Here is a 22,525-nt window from a genome sequence, read left to right as displayed (position 1 = left end):
AAATGTCCCTCCAAAAATACCCATAGAAACACTGACAGATTCAACCAAAGCCCAATGTATAACCATTTCCATAATCTATATTTGCTTCTTGGCAAAGTTATTTATTATCTTAGCAATGTTCAATTTTTACTTTACTTTGATTAAAGGCTTAAAAATACAATGTGACATTTTATGTGTTTTCTTCCCTACAAGAAAATCATGTTCGATATTTCAGAGGCCTCCAGGACACTGTTCACGAAGGCTCCCTTGACATTACCAGGAAAATCACACTGAGGAAAACATTCGGAGTATACACACTTGCTCATTCTCTTTCTTCCTTCTGCAGCTCAAGGCCTCATAAAGCCCATCAGTGTTCTTTTGCATCATCCTTCAACGTATTTGCACAAAGAACCTGCCTGTGGATGTCAGTGTATCAGCAGGGCTCCTGGGAGGATTCCTGGCCTGCAGGAATGCACACAGGGTGTGGGGGTGGAGTGGAGTTTTATGGAGCAGCTGTCCTGAAGCAGAGAATTGGAAGAGAATGCAAATCCTTTCTCTCCCAAGCTACTGGCCTCAATTCAAGCAAGTAATTTGCTTCTGCAGGATTAATCTTTTTTCCCTTACCCTCCCAACTCCCCACCAAACCATCTAATCTTTCTGTGTACAGATGCTACCAGTGGGTCAATTAATTCTACCAATCAAATTATGTAAATAATTAAATAACTTAAAGAACTTGGGTATAAAGAAATATACATAAGAATTCAACGAGAGGAGTTGCTCCTTTTAACAATGCTGTTGCCAGAATTAAGCTTCCCCCAACCAAACCAAACCAAACCAAAACAAAACAAAACAAAACAAAACAAAACCAACTTAATGACATGTGTAAATGTTAAATCAAATATGCATAAGCTAAATAGAAGGAATGGGGATCTTATTAACTCAGGTTTTGGGGGCAAAAACAAAAACAGCATCATTCTGCTATGACACACACATCCAAGCAGTCCTCATCTTAAAATAACTTTCATTTTCCCTCCTCTCCAGAATGCTGGCACAGGAGTTTTATGAGGGAAAGAGACCTGGAGCATAAAAAAAAAATTGCTGCTTAAGAACAGAAAGAGATGCAAAAAAAAAAAAAGAACAGAAAGAGAAGAAACAAAGGCAAAAAGAGTCCCCATTTGGCTGTCAGTGAAAACTGCCCAGCAGGACCAGTCTGCCCATTCTCAGTGTTGTTTTGTTCCTATAGCTTTTTCCATGATCCTTTTGTTTCCCACTACAGTTTTTGCAGTACCTAAAGATTCCAACCCTTTAACACTTCAGGTTAGTCAACAGTTAAAGAGGCTCCTATGTGATGGGAAGTCAATCATTCACAGACTAATGGAAACTAGTACACATTTGGCTTCCTTCTCATCCTTGCTCTCAATCAGCATTAGGAGGTCCTTTTCTCTCTCTCTCTCTCACTCTCTCTCTCTTTCCCGTCCTTAACAGTATGACAGTACTTAAAGAAGTTCAAAGAAAAACAGAATTATAGGGGCTGTTCCAGCTGGTCCACTTCTCATCCAGCACCCTGATTATGGTCTGGGAAAGCAATGCAGGATGACTGAAAGCCTTGGGATCCTGCACCTGGAAGAAACTCCTGGCTCCTGGCTTCAGATCAGCTCAGCTCTAGCCCTTGTGGCCATTTGGGAAATTAACCAGTGGATAGAAGATCATTGTCTCTCTGTCTCCCCTCTCTGAAAATCTGCTTTTCCAATAAAATAAATAGATCATTGAAAAAACACCTCACATGGTACAGAAATTGGCAAAGCAATTAGAGTTTTGATTGTAGCATGGAGGGAAGTAATTTGTACTTTTATATCTACTAAAAGAATGATGTATGTGTGTACGCTTATAAAGCTGACAGACGAAGAAGTCTGCACCCTATACATCTGAAAAGTGGTCGCTGGACTGGTGGCAGAGGAGATGGTGTGTGTGTGTGTGTGTGTGTATGTGCGCGCACGCGCGCAGGTGTACCTGTAATCCTGTGTAGCCAGAATTCGAAAGCACCAAACATGAACGTTCTATTAAATTAAGAACTCTTCTCTAAAATCAACTCTGAAAACAAGAAAAACAAGAACTTCATCTCCTTTTCTTACTCCCTTTATGTTCAACCTTCTTAATTATCTTCAATCCAGAATTCATATTTATTTGTAATAGAAATTTACATTGTGGGTTGAATAAGTCTTTCTCAATTAGCCTCAAATCTGATCACTTAAAATACTCATTATCTGAAAATGAGGGAAATGCTAAATATCAAATTCAAAAATAAATTTATAGCATAATCTAAATTAATGCCTGCCTCCACAGAAGATAAAAGGAGGTAGCATAGTAGCTAAAGTCCTCGCCTTGCATGCACCAGGATCCCATATTGGCACTGGTTCTAATCCCAGCAGCTCCCTGTAAAATGTTTGCAGTTTCCACTAAACAACCTCTACACTTGTCCTTAAAAAGTCCTACATCTAATAATGCCTTTCAAATCTATGTACAGACAATAACCAAGCCGAGACATTCCACTGAAGATCTCTGACGTGCTTATGATTTGCCATTTTATAACTTCAAGTTGACAGACTGAGAATATTACCCGAGCAGATGATACTGCTGGTATTTATGTAACATTAACAGTGGTATTTTTTTTAATTAAAAAATTTATAAAAAGCAAATTGGGTCACCATCATCTTCTACACTTCACTACATATGGAATGCTGCCAAGTTCAAAACTAAGCCTTCTCTGTCCTTCCAACTTCAATGTCTCCAGGGAGCATGGTTGGGGAAAAGGACTTGGCTAAAACACTTAGTCTAGAGGAAGAAGAGTGAGGCTCTAAGAGAATAGTTCTAACTGGAAGAGACAACACTGAGGCGGCACAGGGAACTGGACCCAGAGCAAAGCTCTGGAGAAAGGGTCGGCTACAGCTCAGGCCTCCCTGTCCCTTCCCATGTCTCTCACAGCTCCCCTCCTAGTCTTTGTCCTCTTTCTGGGTCTCTTCCTGCCCCCTGCACCCTGATTCCAGTTCTAAAATCTACCAGTAATTTCCAGAAGTAGACTGGAACCCATCATGGCCCTGAAGGAAATATGCATGATTAGTAGAAATTTGAAAAGCTGCAGAGCCTCAGTAATAATTTGAAGAGAGGGAATAAAGCATGGATACTTGGAAAAGGTCTTGAACTGGTGTGGTGATAGTCACATGGCTTTTTCTAAACACTGGCACATACACATTTATTTAACTCTAAATGCATCATAATCTGCTCACGATGAAAAGATTAAGCTTTTTTTTTCTTTAAGAAAAAAAGCATTGCTTGGAGGCTTTTCTAGCCAGTGCAGGTATGTACAGCTGAGCACATCCCTGACAAGTAGAGACACTCAGTGAGCTTCCATAACCACCCCCACCCCATCCTGGACATTTTTTTGTTGTTGTTGTTCCGCATGGGTGCCTGTAGCTGGGCTGCATGGCTGTCTTGGGGCAGGTGCAGGGGCATTTGCAGTGGGACTATGGGACGCCAATTTGGAGGCTTTTCTAACCAATGCAGGTACACACAGCTGAGCACACTGGCTCCTGGGGGATGGGGGTAAGATGTTCAGGAGCTTCTAGAACCACCCCATTCTGCAAGTTTTTATTTTGATGCACATAGGTGTCTGTAGCCGGGCTGCATGGCTCCCCCTGGAAGGCCCTGGCCAATGGTGCTGGGCAAAGAGCCTCTGGATGCCTGACACCAGCCCTCACAGTTTAAGGGGTCCTGATTTACAGGGGGAAGATGGGATCGCACATGTGGTGGTTAGAGATGACCTGTAGTTTTTATGCCCAGGTTAGGAATTACAGCTGAGGGACTTTCAGAGACAAGTCCACGACATGTGTATGTAAGTAGCGGACCAATACCAAATTGGCTTGGAGGGCAGAACAAGAGTGAGAGAAGTGGGTCTGATAGCAGAATCTGACGGGTGGAAATGTGGGCTCACCCCCGTGGAACTGCAATCTCTGCTGGCTCGCCCAAGAACTGCGGATGGGGTCAGGCCTTGCTGGGGAGCTAAGGGGACACCCCAGCTGGGTTGGGGTTCCCAATGGTGAGAATGAGAGTAGGATTGCGGACAGCAGGCTTGGCTGGACATGGCTACAGACTGCACCAGCAAGGGTGTGCATTTGGGACTGTGCAGCTTCAGTCTCGGGTTGACTCCAGCCCCCACTGGTACTTGTAGGAGCCAGGATGGATGTAGAACAGGCCAGGCTAGGTAGGTCTTGATTCCGGCTGAACCATGTGAAAGCTGTGTCTGGGCACAGACTAGGTATCACTAGGCTGCAACAACTAATAACAAAAACCGCTTGGGTCCATGCAGTAGGTATAAATAACATGAAGGTGTGAAGAGAACAGCTCCCCTGCTTGGCTGGGCCCAGAGGAGCTTCCAGCTGTTTGGCAGGGCCTGGCGGATTTCTCTCTGACCACCTTGACACAGTTTCACCTCCCTTTTGCATGGACACTCAACCACCCCACTAAGAATTCTGTAATCTATTGAGACTTTGTTTGCCCCTGTGAGATGGCTTTTGCAACCAACATGAGCTTGAGAGTTAATGTTATAGATAATGTCTTGGTGAGTGGGCCTTTAACTGCACACAGAAGTACAATTAAACCCATGCTGTTTCTGGACACGTTATTGCATGCCTACCTATTGCCCTGAAATCTGGCCCAGACATATAGCATGCCTTCTGGGAAATGGCTTGATAATAATTTCACAAACTAATGGAAGTGATGGGAGTATGGGCTGAAACTGCTATGACAAAAAATACAGCTACTGGGACCCTAGAGGCTATCCTGTTACTGTGACCCTAAAGGCCATCCTGTTACTGTGACCCTAAAGGCTATCCTGTTACTGTGACCCTAAAGGCTGAGCTTGCAGGCCTAATGGCCAACTAATGTCAATGGCCCAATCCCCATAAACCAAGGCCCCAGACCTTTTAACTCTTACATAATTCAAGATTGGGGTCTGGTTGTCACAGGCGGCGTCAAGGATACAGCCTAGCCTTGAGGAGAGCAGGTGGGGGCTGGCAAGCCAAAATAAGCAAGGAATATGTAATCCTCCTTCATTCATCTCTCAAGCTGTTGTAAATTGTGCCCCCCTAAGCTATGTCAAACTGCTTCCAAAGAAAACCTTGTACTGCTATATAAATAAAGCGGACAGCTTTCTCACGTGGTCTACAATGATCTTGAAATTGTAGTGGTCCGTCTCTTCTCTCTACGCTGATTTCACGCGCCCTTCTTGAGCTCCAAACTCAGCTGGAGCTGGACTCCGGCAAAAAACCAGCATGGGTGTGGCCAGTTGAGCAAGACCACTGTTCTTGTCAGGGCAGGAAGTAGACAAAGTCAACCAGGGCCAATGATGCACTGATGTGTGCGAGAACTGCCACTAGGAGGAGACTCAACGGAGGAGCTTGGGAAACTCCTTCATTGGGATGCAGTACCCACAGGTGAGCACAAGAAGCAAGGCAATGAGTAGCCCAGACCCACTGGTATACATGTGGGTCAGGTCTGGACACAGACCAGTCTGGGCCAGCACATAACACCTACTGGCAGATCCGAGAACCAGGGCAGGGAGCAGCATGAGCAGGAAGGCCACAATACCAGACAGTTCACATTAGGAGCAGGACAGCAATTAGATTGGGCTGGGATAGGCTGCAGCACCCACCAGTAAGAGCTGGAACGGGGGCAGACTAGACTAGACCAGGCTGTGCAAGAGATTGTGGATACTGATAGGTGAGTCATGCCAGTCTAGGCCCAGCAGGGGCTGGGTTCATGATTCCCAGGGGATGGGGGATCTGGCAGGGCTTGACATCTACTACATGGGTGTCAGGTCTGTGAGTCCCATGGGTGGGGGATCCAGTAGGGCTCGGGTCTCTTGGCCTGGGTCCCAGGGCCTGCCTACTTGGTGAGTGCCAGGTTTATAAGCCCCAGGGATGGGGGATCCCGCAGTGCTTGAGTTTCTTGACCCAGGTCCTGGGGCCCCTGCCTACTAGGTGGGTGTCAGGTTCCTGAGCCCCAGGGGTGGGGTATCTGATAATGCTTGGGACACCTGGCCCAGGTGCTTGGACTTGCGTGAAAGAACATGTCCTACTTAATGAAATAGGTGGAGCAGTGGACACAGGCCCTGCTGTAAAAGAATATGGCAGCTCATTGGTGCTGTAGCAGAAAAAGGAAAACAGAACAAACTGGATAACTACCTCAAACAAACGATGACAGCAAAAAATCTCGGTGAATGGAGTTAATGGACATTGGAAAGAGTATATCATCCTTACATCTGTAAAACTGGTAGCTTTTCAAAAGTATCCAAACCACTTGGACAAAACCCTCAGAATATGTACACATTGAGACTCTGGGTTGATAGAAGGTGGTGGTTCCTCATTCCTGGGGTACTGGGATGTGTGGAAAGTCATCAGTGGTTTCCCCCTTTGTCTCTCTCTTCCCCTCAGAAACAGGAAGAAGAAATAGCAAATTTGGAAGCAATGACTTCACCCAATTTTCCCTAAACCTCAATCCTTCCATACTGATCAACAATATAATCAGTATAAAAAAATGTAAAAAGTATTGCAATAAAAAGTATTAGTATCTTCACACTTAAAAAAAACACAGAATATTGGAATAACCAAAATTGATATTTCAATCACTAAAGTAAACATTTTTAATGGCCAGTATATATTTTAATAAAACTAAAAGTTTATATATCTGATATTAAAGTTATGCTATTCTAAGATATTACACTTAGTGATGCTTAACTGTTCATGTGCATCAAAATATCTCCACTCCCATTGGTTGTGTCGGACTAGGCACAGGCATGTATATATATATATATTTTTTTATTGTTAATTATTTTGCATTATGTGACAGTTTCATAGGCTCTGGGAATCCCCCCCCCTCCCCCTCCCCTCCCCCCAGTGGATTCCTCCACCTTGATGCAGTATTACAGTTCAAATTCAATCAAGATTCTTTCCTTGCAAACATATACCAAGCATAGAGTCCAGCTACTTATTGTCCAGATGGGTTGAATAGTTTCTTGGGGAGACCTTTTCTGGTCTGAAGTTTGAGCTGGCAGAATATCATCACAGTCAATCAAGAGTCCCAATATAACATCAACAGCAATTTGCAATGTTATGGAATTGACATGGTTTTGAGTAACCAGTGTATTAAAAAGAAAAAAAAAAAAAGAAAAAGAAAACAAGTCCTAACCACCACCTATGATTAGCTCATTGACATTTCAATTTTAGTTCATATACAGGACCGGCTGCTCTACACCTTAAAATGGCCATAAGGCACCATTCAGCTGTTTCGTGTCCATTTCATCTTAGTATTTAGCCAGTTGTTGTGTTGAAGTAAAATTTTGCTGATCTTGGCAGATTTTAGGATAATCCAGACTGGCTTGTAACTCTAACAAGATATATGTCAACATTTTAGGTGCAGAACATTTTTTTTTTGGGGGGGGGTGTGCAGGAAAATCCTCAACACCATGGTGAGGAGTAACTAATCTTTGTGACCCACCCAGCGAGGCATGAGCCAATCCATGCCAGCTCTTTCCTGTCAGATTTCAAGTTCTATTTTCTGTTGTTTATTTATTTTAGGTTTGTTTTTTTTTTTTTTTTAGTTTGTATGATTGTTTGTTTGCTGTGAGGGGTTTTCGAAGCGATCCCGATGGTCATTGCAAGGGAGGGGGGGTCCAGAGGTGGAGCCAGGCTCGGACCAGAGAAAGCTCTCCTCCCTGGTCCCGATGTGGTTCTAGTACTCTGATCAAGGGTTACTATGTGAAGGATGTTAAATGCTATTATACTGAACACTCAAAGAACTACTAATTCAGTCACAGCGAAACTTTAGGATCTCACAGACAAGCCTATTTTGCTTACAAATCCCTTATTAAGATCATCATCTCCTTGGGTTTATCTTGTTTCATAAATTCCACAGTAGCAGTTGCAAAACATGTTATAACTTCCCACTCTACCAAGAAATTACTTAAATCTGAAGATGGCAATTGAGAGTTTAAGAGGTAATAATTGCAGGGGTGAGCTGGGAACTGGACAAATACTTTAAGAAGCAGAGTTATCGCTCCAGAGCTTAGAAGAGATAAAAGTGAAACCAAGGAGGAAAGGGGAAGCTGAGTGGCCATCAAAGACCTCTAGAAACACATCCTCATGTGAGGATTCATCACTTACACTGACAAAAACTCACCAAGATGCTCACGTGCAAGTGGAAAGTGAACTATTCCTTCAATATACATTCTATTTTCAGATCGTGCATTTTGATATTTTATAATGGTTTCTGCTGCTAATGTTCAAAATCAAGAGTTAATGGTAAAAAAAAAAAAGTTAATGATACCCCTGGGATTTCATGGGTTAATATCTTAACTTCAATTTATTGCCATTTATTCTTAATATATGCATTATGAAAAGCTGAAGTTTAATAACATACCTTGGGTCAAGAAGACTTCTCAAAAATTTGAAAAGCAACACCTGGTTCTGGATAGGAAAGAAAATACAATTAAGACAGATTTTCCTAATTAAGCAACAATAAAGAACTACTCTAGACTGCCCCTTTAAGATGCAAACATAACAATGATTTCAATTAAGTTTTCTGTACCATCTGAGAAATTCTAAGGAATCATTTGGACGTCCTTTATGTCCTCTCAGTAACTCTAATCACCGTCACACATTCCACTTTGAGTGCAGAGGGAACAGAGGCCCCTTGTTATCACCAAAAGACCTCTAGTAAGATAACCCCAATCTGTTTCCAGTAGAGGGCCCTCACAGCAGCAGGGGCTTACAACTGTTCTCCTGACAGTTCTGGCTGCACTGATCACTGCCTTGCCTGGTTCTCCTCAGTGACAGTAGTTGGCTGTGACGTAGTTCATCTAGGTTGGGTGAGACCTTGAGGCTCACGCTAACAACCATCACCAGGGAAAGCTCTCGTTCCAAAACACAATCAGCTGCAGAAGAGATGGCAATCAAGCTGTAACATGCTAGCAGTCAGCCTCTGCCATTCATTAATTACGTGACTTGGTCTAAGTCAAGTCTCTTGTCCCTGTTGGCAATTCAGTTTCCTTTCATGAGGAAAAACAAGAGGACAGTGGTAGCTTCTCTGCCTTCTGCAAGGAACAACAGCAAGGACTAAATGAGATAAAACTTCAAATACTACCAAAATGCAAAGCATTTACAGGTTCTTGGGAAATCTGAGCCAAAAATTATCATTGTCTTGTCTTCCCATTTAATTTAATCTGCTTGAAGGGTACAGAGAGAGAAATATTCCATCCACTGGTTCATTCCCCACATGCCGCCAACAGTCAAGATGGCCAGGTGGAAGCCAGGACAATGCTATTCAGGTTTCCAATGTGGGTAGAAGGGGACTAGTACCCTTTTTTTTTAAATGATACAGTTCCATAGGCTCTGGGATGGCTCCTCCCCCTCCCCCAGTTCTCCCTCTCCCTTGATTTCCTCTCCAGTATTACAATGGGAAGCCCTTCATGAACACCCATAAACTTATCATCCCATTATTGAAGTGTTCCACAACATTATAGGAATGGACAATATCAGAGAGTCCAGCATCCTACTGTTAGGATATATTTATTCAACACTTTCACACGGACTCCATCTTTGGTCTGGATGCACAGATGCACACTGCACTAAAGGGCTTGGGTACTTAAACCATCATCTGCTGCTTTCAAGGATGCCTTGTACTCATATCAACACTCCAGTTCAGGGTTTGGGATTCGCAAACAACAGCTTAGCCTTCTGTGGAGTGAAGCCTGACCACTTCTTTATTTTCTGATTCAAATTTCACCTGTAAAAAGGTAGGGGTGGCTCTCTTAAATTTGAAAAGGATTAACATATATACTTGTAGGAGTGGATGTTTAGCGTAGAGGTTCAGATGCCTGCATTCTATACAGCAGTGCCAGGGCTCAAAAACTAGCAGCTGTCTCCAGTTTCCTGTTCATGCAGAGTGTGACAGTCAGCAGTGATAGCTCAGCGACTTGGTTCCTGCCACCCATGTGGAAGACCAGGAATGAGCTCCTGGCTCTCAGTGTCAACCAGCTTTGCCCTAGCTGCTACAAGCATTTGGGGAGTGGAACAGAAGATGACCAGTTCTTTCTTTCAAATAAAATATTGTGGGGTATGCAGCTAGTTCAGGGTCACAAGCTTGAAAGTCAACGCCTTCCCTACCCACACAATCCTTTCTGCCCACTGTGACACTCACATATCATCACATGGAACCTGAGAGGGGGCAGTACGGCATTGTCACATGACCATGCCCTTCACAAGCCCCCATAAAGGACTGTGATAGGGAGGAGGAGCTCGCTCTCTTGGTCCAGTGCTTCCATATGTCTAGCACACTGTTTCTTGGCCTCCCAGCCTGCTTGCTCTCTGGCTCTGCATGGACAGCTTCCGAGAACAGGTAGCCCCTGAACATGGCCCTGTGCATCTGTATTCCTCACCTCTATAAACTGTTTGGGCGAGACAGAACAGATGTTAATGCTAAGATGCTTTGTATTTTTAATTTGTATACTTTTGAGAATTCCAGAAGTGAGGTCTAGCAGTAACGGAATGTGGACCGAGAAGCCAAGGAAAGGTGAATGTTTGCAGCTTTGTAAGTGCGTCCAGGTTGCTTGCTGCATGTCTCTTAGAATAACTTACATTGCTGGGGAAGCTGGGACATAAATCTTCAGTTTAACGGTAATGACCACTTGTTTCTCTCAGGGTTTTGATTCAGACTGGATTGTCATATGGACTTGTCATTTGCTAATTTCTAGTGGACTCTTTTATCACCAAGCTTTGTTAATAAAGACACTTTGAATACACCCTGGACTTGTCTGGCTTGATCTCACTCGCACCTCACAACAAAAACTTTTTTTAATTACTTTTTTGCATTATTATTATCATTTTGTGATACATTTCCATAGGCCCTGGGATTTCCCTTATTCCCTCCCCAAGTCCCTTCCCCACCTCCACTGAGTTCCCCTATATTACTATAGTCTAGTTCTTCATAAACAGTCATAAATACACACAGTTTTCTATTTTCGCCTATCACTTCATTTTATGCACTTTTCTTCCTAATTATACAACATGTTAGCTTATTTTCATTTTAGGAATTCTGAAAATAATTAGAGGTGTATTCCTTGCCAACAAAAAGTAAAGATGCCTTTTAAGATCTGTGTAGGATTCTTGCAAAGCTTTGAAATCAAATAAACATTTCATGGCTTTAAAAGCAATGACTAAGGTCTACAAATAAAACCTAGTCAAATGACCACCTTTTTTCTCAACTATTACATTTAAGCTTTTATATTAGGGTGGTGAACACCACTGTAATCTTTTACTAGGTCTGTCTCTTAATAACTTTGGAAATGACAGAAAAAAGTCTGCAACTGATTATCTTACATTTTAAAGAACAGCACCACCCTCACAATAAGCAGAATTTTCCAGCAGGACTAACTTTTACAAGGGAGAAAGGCTTTGGAGACAGAGAAAGTTCCTTCAGAAATGCAGTATCCACCCTCACTAGACTGCACTTGGTGCTTGTCCATGTACCTGGGCTCCCTGGGAAGTACCTGCCCCACACTCCAGCCAAATTGTTTTGGAATTGTTGGCTTACCTGTCTCCTTCCTTGATAACAAGGAATTTCATTTCTGTATCTCTGTACTGTTAGCACTTAATGTTTTGTGTGCACAGTTGGTCTATACATTTTTACTGAATGAATGGAGGAAACTTTACCTTGAGTTAATGGAGATCACCATGTTGGACAATCCAATCTGACATCTAGTAGTCAATGTTAAATTCCCTCATCACATTCAACTAATTCACAAGCCCTATACATTGTTACTTTTCAAAGATCTTTTATTTTAGGGGAAGAAAAAAGATTCACTTATTTCAAAGGCAGAGTTACAGATAGAGAGAACACACACAGAGAAAGAGAGACACAGAGAATCTTCCATTTGCTGGTTTACTCCCCAAATGACCACAATGGTCAGGCCTGGGTCAGGCTAAAAGCCAGGGGTTTCCTCTGGGTTTCCCATGTAGGTTCAGGGACCCAAAATTAGGCCCATCCTCTACTGCTTTCCCAGGTGCATTAGCAGGGAGTCACATCAGAAATAGAGCAACTAGGACATGAAAGAGAACCCATTTGGGATGCTGACCCTGCAAATAATGGTTTAGCTTGATACATCACAGCCTGGCTCCTTCAAATAGCTCTTGAGATCTTATGCCGGGCCCTCACCCTCTCTTGCCTCATAACTGACAACTCCCCTTCCTTTGCTCTTGGTGCCAATTCATTCTCCACAACATCAGCCAGAGTTAATGTTCTCTAAGAAGGATTGAATGATGTCATTCCTTTGCTTAAAACACATCAATAATTCTTCAGTACACATGAAAGTATAAGCTTCTCAGCATTACACATAAAAAATACATTAACAGGGCCCGGCGGCGTGGCCTAGCAGCTAAAGTCCTCGCCTTGAACGCCCTGGGATCCCATATGGGCGCCAGTTCTAATCCCGGCAGCTCCACTTCCCATCCAGCTCCCTGCTTGTGGCCTGGGAAAGCAGTCGAGGATGGCCCAAAGCTTTGGGACCCTGCACCTGTGTGGGAGACCCGGAAGAGGTTCCTGGTTCCCGGCATCGGATCGGTGCGCACCGGCCGTTGCGGCTCACTTGGGGAGTGAATCATCGGACGGAAGATCTTCCTCTCTGTCTCTCCTCCTCTCTGTATATCTGACTTTGTAATAAAGTGAATAAATCTTTAAAAAAAATACATTAACACAATATTAGGTCCTAGGTATAATTTCTAGCCTCTATAAATTTAAGTCATTCCCTCCAACATACCTCTCAGATCTTTATCTAATGCCACTTACACCAATTGCCAACCACATCATGTTTGACGTAGATCTGACTGTTCTGTGAATATGTGTGCTGCTTCCCACTTCTCTGTACATATCCAGAATCCTGTGTGGAAAGCATTTCCAAGTCTCTGCTTTGAAAATTGTATCAATCATTTAAGACTCAGCCTATGTAGCTCTAGGAATTCTGGTTGTTTTTCCCATCACTCGCTTATTCCTAGATATTTCTACTGAAGCTTGAATAACACTGTTCCATACTTGCATAAACCCTTTTCTGTTAAATGGCAAAAATGACAGAAAAGGTTATATTTCTATCTGTGTCCCCAAGGCCCAGCACACTGGGATAGAATGGACAAAAAATATGTTTTAAATGAATGAGTTCCACAACTTCGTCTCTTATGCGAGCTGCCCTCTACTCAATGCTCCAGTTTCCATCTTGTTCAGCCACTTCCTACCACTGTTACTGATACCTGAGAACTCTGAGAAGTCATTTTGGTCCCTGTCACTGTCCTATTCCCTCCCTCTATCATTTGTGGCCCATAAGGGCTATAAACAAGCTCAACACTAGCACTGCCATGGTATGTAATAAGTAAGATACTGGGTCCACTGAGCAGTGCTTCTGACTGAACTTGTCAATATTCAGTCAGCTGAGAAAAATTCTACGTAATTGGCACTAACGCAACTTTGGCATGACAAAGTTCTGGAGAAATAGCCTTAATCTCAAACAGAACAGGACTGTTGGTCCTTCAGCAAAAAGAAAATGAGAGAGAGGTGAGCTTCCATGGATTATAATTTCTAGAATAAGAACAGGCTATAGTTTCAAATTGGCTTTTTGATTTTAATATTTGTTATGTACAATGATCAACCCACTTATTTCAAGGCTCAGAGATCATCACACAGCTGCGTTCTCTCTCTCTCTCTCTCTCTCTCTCTCACACACACACACACATACACACACACACACACATTTTAAATGGCTACTATCGACTGAAATTTCTATAATCAAAAGTTCCCAGGTAGAGATTCAATAATGTTTTCTTCACTGGAGGCTTTATCCCAATATATACCTGAATTGTTTTAATGACTGCTTCAATCTGTCCAAAAAAGTGGGTAGCAACCAGCTCTGCAGCTTTACAGGGCTTCAGGGACACAAGTTCCTGGAGTTAAAGGAAAATACAAAGTCATCGTTACATTTATATCATAGCTTTAACATAGAAAATCCACAGATGCAACATGATTAACTGCCTAAATATTGACACAAGCTTACTTCATTTCAAAAGACTTCCATGCAGGGCTTCAATTAAAAGGGTGTGTTATAAATGAACAAAATAAGACACGTGCTGTGTGAAAAATCAGAAGTTGACCTTACTGAAAAAAAGGTAATTCAGAATTCCCAGAAAACAAAAGCACTCAGACTCTGGATTCTGGGCATGAGCAGAAGAAAAAAAAAAGCTTTCTGAATTTTCTGTCAGTAATTTTCAATCTTGAGCTTAATGTCAGTTTTTCATTACTATGAAATATACAATTGCATTTTATTGCTTTTCTTTCTTTTTGAAGATCTAAAAAGCTACTTTCAAAGCAAATGCCACAGTGAATGCTCATTTTAGGCTATCAACATTCTGTTCTCTTTCAGTCAAGATTTATGGAATAAAATGGTTTACTGAACAAATAAAAAATTTAATAGATAAAAAAGTAATAAAAAAACGAGAAAGGGTATAGTTATAATTTCTTTGGCTAAAGATTTTGAAACTTAACTTCTAATGCATGGTGAATTTAGAAACTAAATATGTCTTGAAAAATTAACTTGAGGTTCTAACTCACAGATGAAACTAAAAAGTCACCACTGTTAATTAAAAATTAGTAAGATCTATTTCTGTCAAATCTAAAGACTTCCAATCTGCCCTCTTCTTGAACTGTCCTTAACAACAATGACTATGCTTGAAACTTTTCTTATTTGGTTTCTGTCATCTAACTTGCATCTTTCCAACTGCACTTCCTCTAAGGACAAGACTCCTGATACAAGGCAAAAATGCAGAGACAAAATGTAGACCAACATGGTACATCAAAGTACATCATCGAATAAAATGTAAAGTCATTATGACTACAATATTCATTATGTGTCTAATAATGATTGTAGTAAGCAGTAGTTTTATAGTAAGAAATCAGTGACCCTTCAATGTCTGTAGAAGATTGATTCTAGAAACCTCAGTGGATATCAAAATCTTATATAAAAGGGCACAATCTCCTGTATATTTTTAACTATCTCTAGATTACTAACACTGGCTAGTGCAATGTAAAACTATGTAAATAGTTGTTAATAATAACGTTAAGTAAAAACTCTGATCAGAAGTCTGCATGTATTCAGTAAAGATGTAATATGTTACCCAAACCTATGGGCGTGGAACCCACAGATGCAGAGGCCAAGAGATTATCAATGAATTTATCATAAGAACTTGTTAATTTTAACATTGATACATTTCTAAAAATTATATTTAATAAAGTGACTTAAGGTGAAATAAAAGGCCTAAATTTATTTTTGATCACTGAAGAAACTGACCAATTGACTAAAAATATTTTGTATGAAAACTTCCAGGATCAAATAGTTTTACTAGCAAGGCCTGGGAACAACTTAAGAAAAATAATTCTGGGGCTAGCGTGTAAAGATACATCCTGCATCATTTTCATCCTATACAAGCACAGGTTAGAGTCCCAGCTGGTTCACTTCCAATCCAGCTCCCTGCTATTTTGTCTGGAAAAAACACAGGCTCCGAATCCCTGCACACACATGGGAGACCCAGAGGAAAATCCTACTTCCTGGTTTTGGTCTGACCTGGCCCTGGCCATTGTGGCCATGTGAGGAGTGAACTAATGGACGGATATAGAACCAATTAGCAAATCAATCAATCACTTTGTGCCTTTCAAATAGATAAAAATACATCTTTAGCAAAACATGAAATTCAAACATTAATCCCTTACAGAGGACAGTAAAGAAAAGGAATTCTTAGCTCACATTTAACATCTACATTCAATGACACAATATAAGAAACAAAGTTACAAATGGATTTTAATCACAAATATTGAAACAAATGCCTTGAGTCAAAATGAAATCCAGCAATATATTAATCTATCTATCTATCTATCTATCTATTTATCTGTCAGAATCAACTGGATTTATTTATGCTATTCAAGGTTGGTTTAAAATAAAAAAATTTACCACAAAACTCCTAAGACAGAAAAGGTGGTAAATTTAAAAATCCATTCATAAAGAATCTCAACATACTAAAAATAGAAGAAAATTTCTATGGAAGTTCTCGTAGTAAACCTTATGCTTATCTAGAAACTGAAATATTTTTAAAAATACCATTAATCATAGTACTATAATATAAAATTATGGCACTAAACATAACGTAACAAAGAGCAGAAAACCTCTACAAAGAAAATCATATCATTTTACCGAAAAATGTTTAAAAAAGGAAATACCATATAGTTACTGATTGGAAGACTCAATATTATAGATTGTAAACTACCTTCAAAGTAACAGATTAGATACACAGTCTGTTAAGAATCCTAAAGCTAAAAATCATGTTGGTAGAACTTGAGAAGCTGACTCTAAAATTGGAACAATAAAAAGTAACGCAAGGGTAAGATTCTTAAAGATAGCAAGATGGATAACAGTGCTATTTGACAGAGTGGTACTGATGCAGACAGATGAGTGTGCCAGTAAAACAGGAAAAGGCACTACACAACAGGCTAAGCACACAGACTCTTCACATGCTTATGACAAAGGTAGCATCACTGGGTGATGCACAAAAGCAATCTTTAAAATCACTGCTGCAGGAAAACTGGACACTTGTATTTAAAACCAACTGTATCTCAGATTTAAGGGGAAAAAAAGATTTCCTTAATAAAGGACATCTCCTTAAGACAGTGAGGAAAACATTAATGCAAGAACTTAAAAAAATAAAAAGCTTTCTTTGTGGAGAATCATAAGGGGGGGAGGTGGGAGGACTGACGTCACAGTACTGTGGAAAAGCAGACAAGGACGGCCCAAAGCATTGGGACCCTGCACCTGCAAGGGAGACCTGGAAGAGCTCCTGGACCCTGGCTTCAGATCAGTACAGCTCCAGCCATTGCAGGCGCTTGGGGAGTGAATCATTGGACGGAAGATCTTCCTTTCTGTCTCTCCTCCTCTCTATATATCTGGCTTTGCAATAAAAATAAATAAATCTTTAAAACATTATTTTGAAATATAAAAAAATTTCAAAATGTACAGTTTTTTAATGTTTAAAGCAGGGCCCATTACAATAGCCCATTAGTTCAAGTCCTCGCCTTGTACTCGTAGGATCCCATGTAGGTGCTGGTTCTGATCCCCAGCTGCTCCACTTCCCATCTAGCTCCCTGCCTGTGCAATGAGAAAGCAGCTGAGGACGGCCCACAGCCTTGGAACCCACACCCTCCTGTGTGGGGGAGACCTGTAGGAGGCTCCTGGCTTTGGATCAGCTCAGTTCTGGCTGCTGCAGCCATTTGGGGAGTTAATCAGTGGACAGAAATCTTTCCTCTCTGTCTTTTCTTCTCTCTGTAAATCTGACTTTCCAATAAAAATACAAATAAATTCCAAAAAATGTTTAAAGTAAGCTTTTTTAGATCCAGAACAAGAAATAGAGTGTTTTCAGTGTTCCAAGTTGCCCCCTATATCCTTTTAGATCCCACTGCCCTACTTCTTGCCCCTCTATCTGCCAATATACTCCTCCTCTGGGTTTTTGTATTTCTTTCCCCTCTGTAAACTGTTATTGCATGTGCATGTAATCCTAAATGTATATGTTGTGAACTTCATGAAAATAAAACTATACTCTATTTTTCCTAATTCTTAGTATTTTGAAATGTTTGTACCTTTTGTTGTATATAGGTACAGAATATACTTCTTGTGTAGTGTTCCATTTTATAACATAGTTGATTTAGTCTGTTATTTGTGCATATTTTAATTGTTCCTACTTTTGACCATTAACCATGATCAATGATCATTCTAATATGAAGGCACTTTAATCAGCTCATGCAAAAGATAATTAAAAGATAGGTCTGTTCCGATACAAAAAAAAATATGTGAATCCATGCCTAGTTTTTTCTGTGCATTTTGAACTTTTTGAAGATTTGTGTGCAGTTGGGCATCTGTAGAGCAGTGTTCTCAGTTTGACCTGTCGACCAACATTGCACCATCAGCTGAAAACTGATGCAGAATTTCAGAGGTGCAGGACTCAGACCCGTTGTATCTGAAGGCTATGGGTAGGACAAATGATTCTAATGGCTGCTAACTGATCATTTCAGTTCCACAGGGTTTTTTAAATTTCTTTTTATAATGATTATATGGTTGATCAGGGAGAGAAATACAGATGTTTAGGGAAAATTGGATAAACTCATTTTTTCCAAATTTGCTATTTCTTCTTCTTGATTCTGGGGGAAAAGAAGAGACAAAGAGGGAAACCACTCAGGACTTTCTACACATCCCAGTACCCAGGGATGAGGAGCAACCACCTCATATCAGCCCAGAGTCTCAATGTGTACATATTATGAAGGTTCTGCCCAAGTGGTTTGGATAGTTCTGGAATGCTGTCAAGTTCACTGGGTGCCAGCCCAGCGTGTGACTTCTCCTTTGCTCCTTAACTTTGACAGACTTTAAAGCCCTGCTAAGCTGCTGGATGTTTGATGATGTCTCATCATGCTTTCAATTTACATTTTCTTAATTACTGATGAGATGATAGCCTTTTGATGTGTATTGGCCATTTACATTTCTTTTTTTGTGGTGTGACTATTGAAGTCTTCTGCCTACTTTTGTATTTGCCTCAGCCTTGTTGAACTGTATGATTTTTTTATGGACTTCAGTCTTTTTTCTTCAGCAGGATAGGAGTAGATTGTAAATATTTCTCCTATTTGGTGACTATTCCTTTCCATCTTTTATGGTTCTTTTTTTTTCAATCTTTTTTTTCTTCTTTTTTATTTTATTGGAAAGTCAGATATACAGAGAGGAGAGACAGAGAGGAAGATCTTCTGTCTCATGACTCACTCCCTAAGCACCTGCAATGGCCAGAGCCATGCTGATCTGAAGCCAGGAGCCAAGAGCCTCTTCCAGGCCTACCATGCGAGCGCAGGGTCCCAAAGCTTTGGGCCGTCCTCAACTGCTTCCCAAGCCCACAAGCAGGGAGATGGATGGGAAGCAGGGCTGCCAGGATTACAACCGATGCCTATATGGGATCCCAGTGCGCGTTCAAGGCGACGACTTTAGCCACTAGGCCACCATGCTGGGCCCCAAAATATTTTTTTTAATTAAAAAAAAAAGCCCTAATGAAAGATGCTTTATTCATATTGAAAAAAAGCCACCAAAACCAGAATCTGTACTTAGATTACACAGATTCAGTCCAACACTGGCTTTTAGTTATCTGTGACCCCTTGAAATTTAAACAAAACTATGTATCTATGCTTGTGTGATGTCAGAGTCACAGATCAAATTATAAGAGGTCTAGAACTCTGAAAATGTTAAGGATCACTAAGATACAGGTTGTACAGAATGTCAGAAACTTTATTATGGTAACCTTTCCTTGTATGTATTTATGTTGATTATATTTATGTTCCTGAAGACTCATTAATGGTGGTGTCAGGCGGCTGTCCTCCATCCCAGGGTGCAGAGGAATTTGGAGGCTGAGTATGGCTTCTTTGCTTGTGTACCTGCTTCCCCCAGATACAGGAAGGGAAAGAAAGACAATGTGGAAATGGTGATCTCACCTTCCTGTAGCCTGGGACAATTGCTACCCTAATCAACTATCATCAAAAATAAATATAACTAATAATTTTTTTAAAAAAGTCCTTCCACAAAAACTCTATGCAAGTTTTAATTATAGCCTTAAGAGATGTTAAGAAGTTCAAGGTGAAAAAGTGTACAGATGTGGGAAAAGAGTCAGCAGAAATAATTGTTGTGTAGCAAAAATACTTCTTGCTTCTCTAGCATGAGCTTTCTGCTGAGCAATTTGTTTGCTCAGTGATTAATTCATCACATTTCACATTATGCAGAGACAGGGCTTCATTTTTGTATGTCTGGAGTTCATGTGCTCAAACCACTGCATAATGCAGAGGAGGTTAAAATGAAGAATGAGCCACAATGTAACAAAGGAGACTTAAAGAGGATAATGAAAAAGAATATAAAGTGACTAAAGGGGGAAAAAAAATTCAAGCTTGAAGAAAGTCTTGCAGGTTTTTTTCTTTTGCTTTTTTTTTTCCCCCACCAAGATGTTTTCACCTTGCTATTGGCAGGACAGGATAACAAAAAATAATGTATACCAGGGCAGGCATTTGGCCTGTGAGTGAGGATGTCATTTCCCACACTGGAATAAATGGATTTGATTGTTATCTCCCACTCCTGATTCCAGCTTCTTGCAAATGTCGACCCTGAGAAGTAGCAATAATGGCTCAAACAACTGGGTTCCTGGCACCCCCAGGACACTTGGCTTGCATTTCTTGGATCTCTGCTTGGATCTCTGGTCCAGTCTGGCTGTTGTGGATATTTGGAGAGCAAACAAATGGAGGGAAGCTCTCTGTATCTCGGCCTGACTCTCTGCCTCTCCAATAAATAAATAAATAAAGATGAAAAATGCATCCACAACATGTACCCTGTTCTCAATCTCATGGATGAAATGTGTAGAAATTCCCTAGGCCTCATGGTCCATGCTTGACTCTCCTCACAGCAGGTGCTATTCGTAGGTTCTTGTCTTCCAAACCTGAAAGAGACTGAAATCCTAGGGAATATCAACTTAGTTAAGAGGACAGCTGAAATTGCTTAGTTAGCCTGAGTGAATACAGGAGTCCCCCCATTCAAACAGGCAGCTTAAAGAATTTTACTGAATTAGTACCTCAATGTGATCCATTGCTTTCTGCCACACAGACTGCTTCTCCTCTGCACTGTGTCCAGGAATGGATAAGATATTGTGGATATAATTAAAGATTTCCTCCTGAAAAGCAGAGACAATATAATTAGATAGTTCATTTACTCAGGCAATATTTTAATCATTATGTATTATATGTGTAACTCTTGGAAAACATCTATTATTTAGAGATAGAAAATCATCTGGAGATTGTTAACTGACGCTGAAGAGAGTAACTGTTCAGGGTAGAATCTTAAATGTTACAAACTTGTACTAATTAATTTGGGTCTTAAAGGATTCATCTTCAATGATACAGTAAAAGATTATCCTACTTTTGTTCTTTTTTAAAAAAGATTTATTTATTTTTATTGGAAAGGCAGATTTATGGAGAGCAGAGAAAAGATCTTCCGTCCACTTGTTCACTCCCATCTGGCCATAATGGTTGGAGCTGAGCCAATCTGAAGCCAGGAGCCAGGAGCTTCTTCCAGGTCTCCCACAGGGGTACAGGATCCCAAGGCTTTGGGTCATCCTCTACTGCTTTCCTAGGTCATAAACAGGGAGCTGGATGGAAAGTGGAGCAGCTGGGACATGACCTGGTAGGGACCCTAATGATACGCTGGCACTCACAAATGGAGAATTATCCAATTGAGCCATGCTGGCCCCAATACTTCTGCTCTTGGTAGTTCCACTATCAAATCTCCAGTTTCATCTCAACCCGTTTTCCCTGTCTTTCACACTCTATCTAAATTGCTCGTTCCTTCATCTGTAAGTTCTCTACTCAGTTCCTTGAGCCTTTCAATTTCCCCGTAACTCAAGGGTTCTGGCATATGCTGTGTTCCTATTCTGGCACACTCTTCCATTGACTCTTGCCTGGCTTGCTTCTCAAACCCCTAAACTCAGTTTATGTGCCTCTTTCTCTGAGATCCCTTCTCAGGCTGTTCTGTACTCGCCAGTTCTCCATAATCCTCTGAAGTTGTACCTGGTTTCTCCCCCAAGTACATATCACAATTTAACATCATATATTGCACTTCTTGTTTACAGTCAATTTTCATCATTAACTTCCGAGTTTCCAAACTGCAAGGAACTACACCTGTTTTAATTAACCACATATGCTTGTTTCATAGCAGACATTCAACAAACACCTGCTTCATAAATGAAGAAAACCTTAGATCAGCAAATACATGTCCAGATGTTTCTATTCCACAAAATCAGCTAGAAACAACGACAAAGCACACTCTTAACTCACCTCTCTCAGTGGGTCATGTAAGTAGCAGTCAATAATTTTGTCATACTGATGTTCGCGTTCATACATAAATTCACAAATTTGGTAGCTAGAAAGCAAAAGGAAAAACTTTACTGTACCCAAGGGACAGGCAGTTACCAGCTTATGGCTTTGAGCTTATGCAAGCACGCATATTGGCTAGTATTAAGAAAAATGGATATCCTAGATGTGATTTCTACTGTTAACTTATAGTGTCCAAGGGAGAGGAACATCTGCCATTCCTCCAATTGCAGGTTTCAGATGCTACCGAATATTCTTGATGATAGAAATTTCAAGCTGGGCACAAAGGAAACATGAAAGCAACAATCTGTCACGTAAGAAATAATACATTCGACATGAATAATTTGCAAATGTTTTGTGAAGTTTCTCTGTTCAGAACCAAAGATGTTAAACAAAGCATCTGACAAGTAAATAACACTGTTAGCATACTGATTTGTAATAAAAAATCCTGTACTACTTCTAATGCACATAACTATCA

At 40.8% G+C, this 22,525-nt stretch overlaps 1 protein-coding gene across 1 annotated transcript in view; it reads right to left on the bottom strand.

The window, feature by feature from the left end:
• Window positions 1-22,525, bottom strand: part of VPS8 (VPS8 subunit of CORVET complex) — a 261,296-nt gene that overhangs the window by 116,710 nt on the left and 122,061 nt on the right. The window contains exons 31-34 of the mRNA XM_058662177.1: window positions 22,012-22,096; window positions 20,754-20,852; window positions 13,926-14,015; window positions 8,452-8,498 (exon numbers count right to left, since the gene is read on the bottom strand). Of these exons, the coding sequence (XP_058518160.1) occupies window positions 8,452-8,498; window positions 13,926-14,015; window positions 20,754-20,852; window positions 22,012-22,096 (321 nt within the window). The remainder of the gene's footprint in view (window positions 1-8,451; window positions 8,499-13,925; window positions 14,016-20,753; window positions 20,853-22,011; window positions 22,097-22,525) is intronic.

Source organism: Ochotona princeps, chromosome 3 (assembly GCF_030435755.1).
Source record: "Ochotona princeps isolate mOchPri1 chromosome 3, mOchPri1.hap1, whole genome shotgun sequence".
NCBI lineage: Eukaryota > Metazoa > Chordata > Mammalia > Lagomorpha > Ochotonidae > Ochotona > Ochotona princeps.
This window is presented reverse-complemented; position numbering and strand designations above follow the sequence as displayed.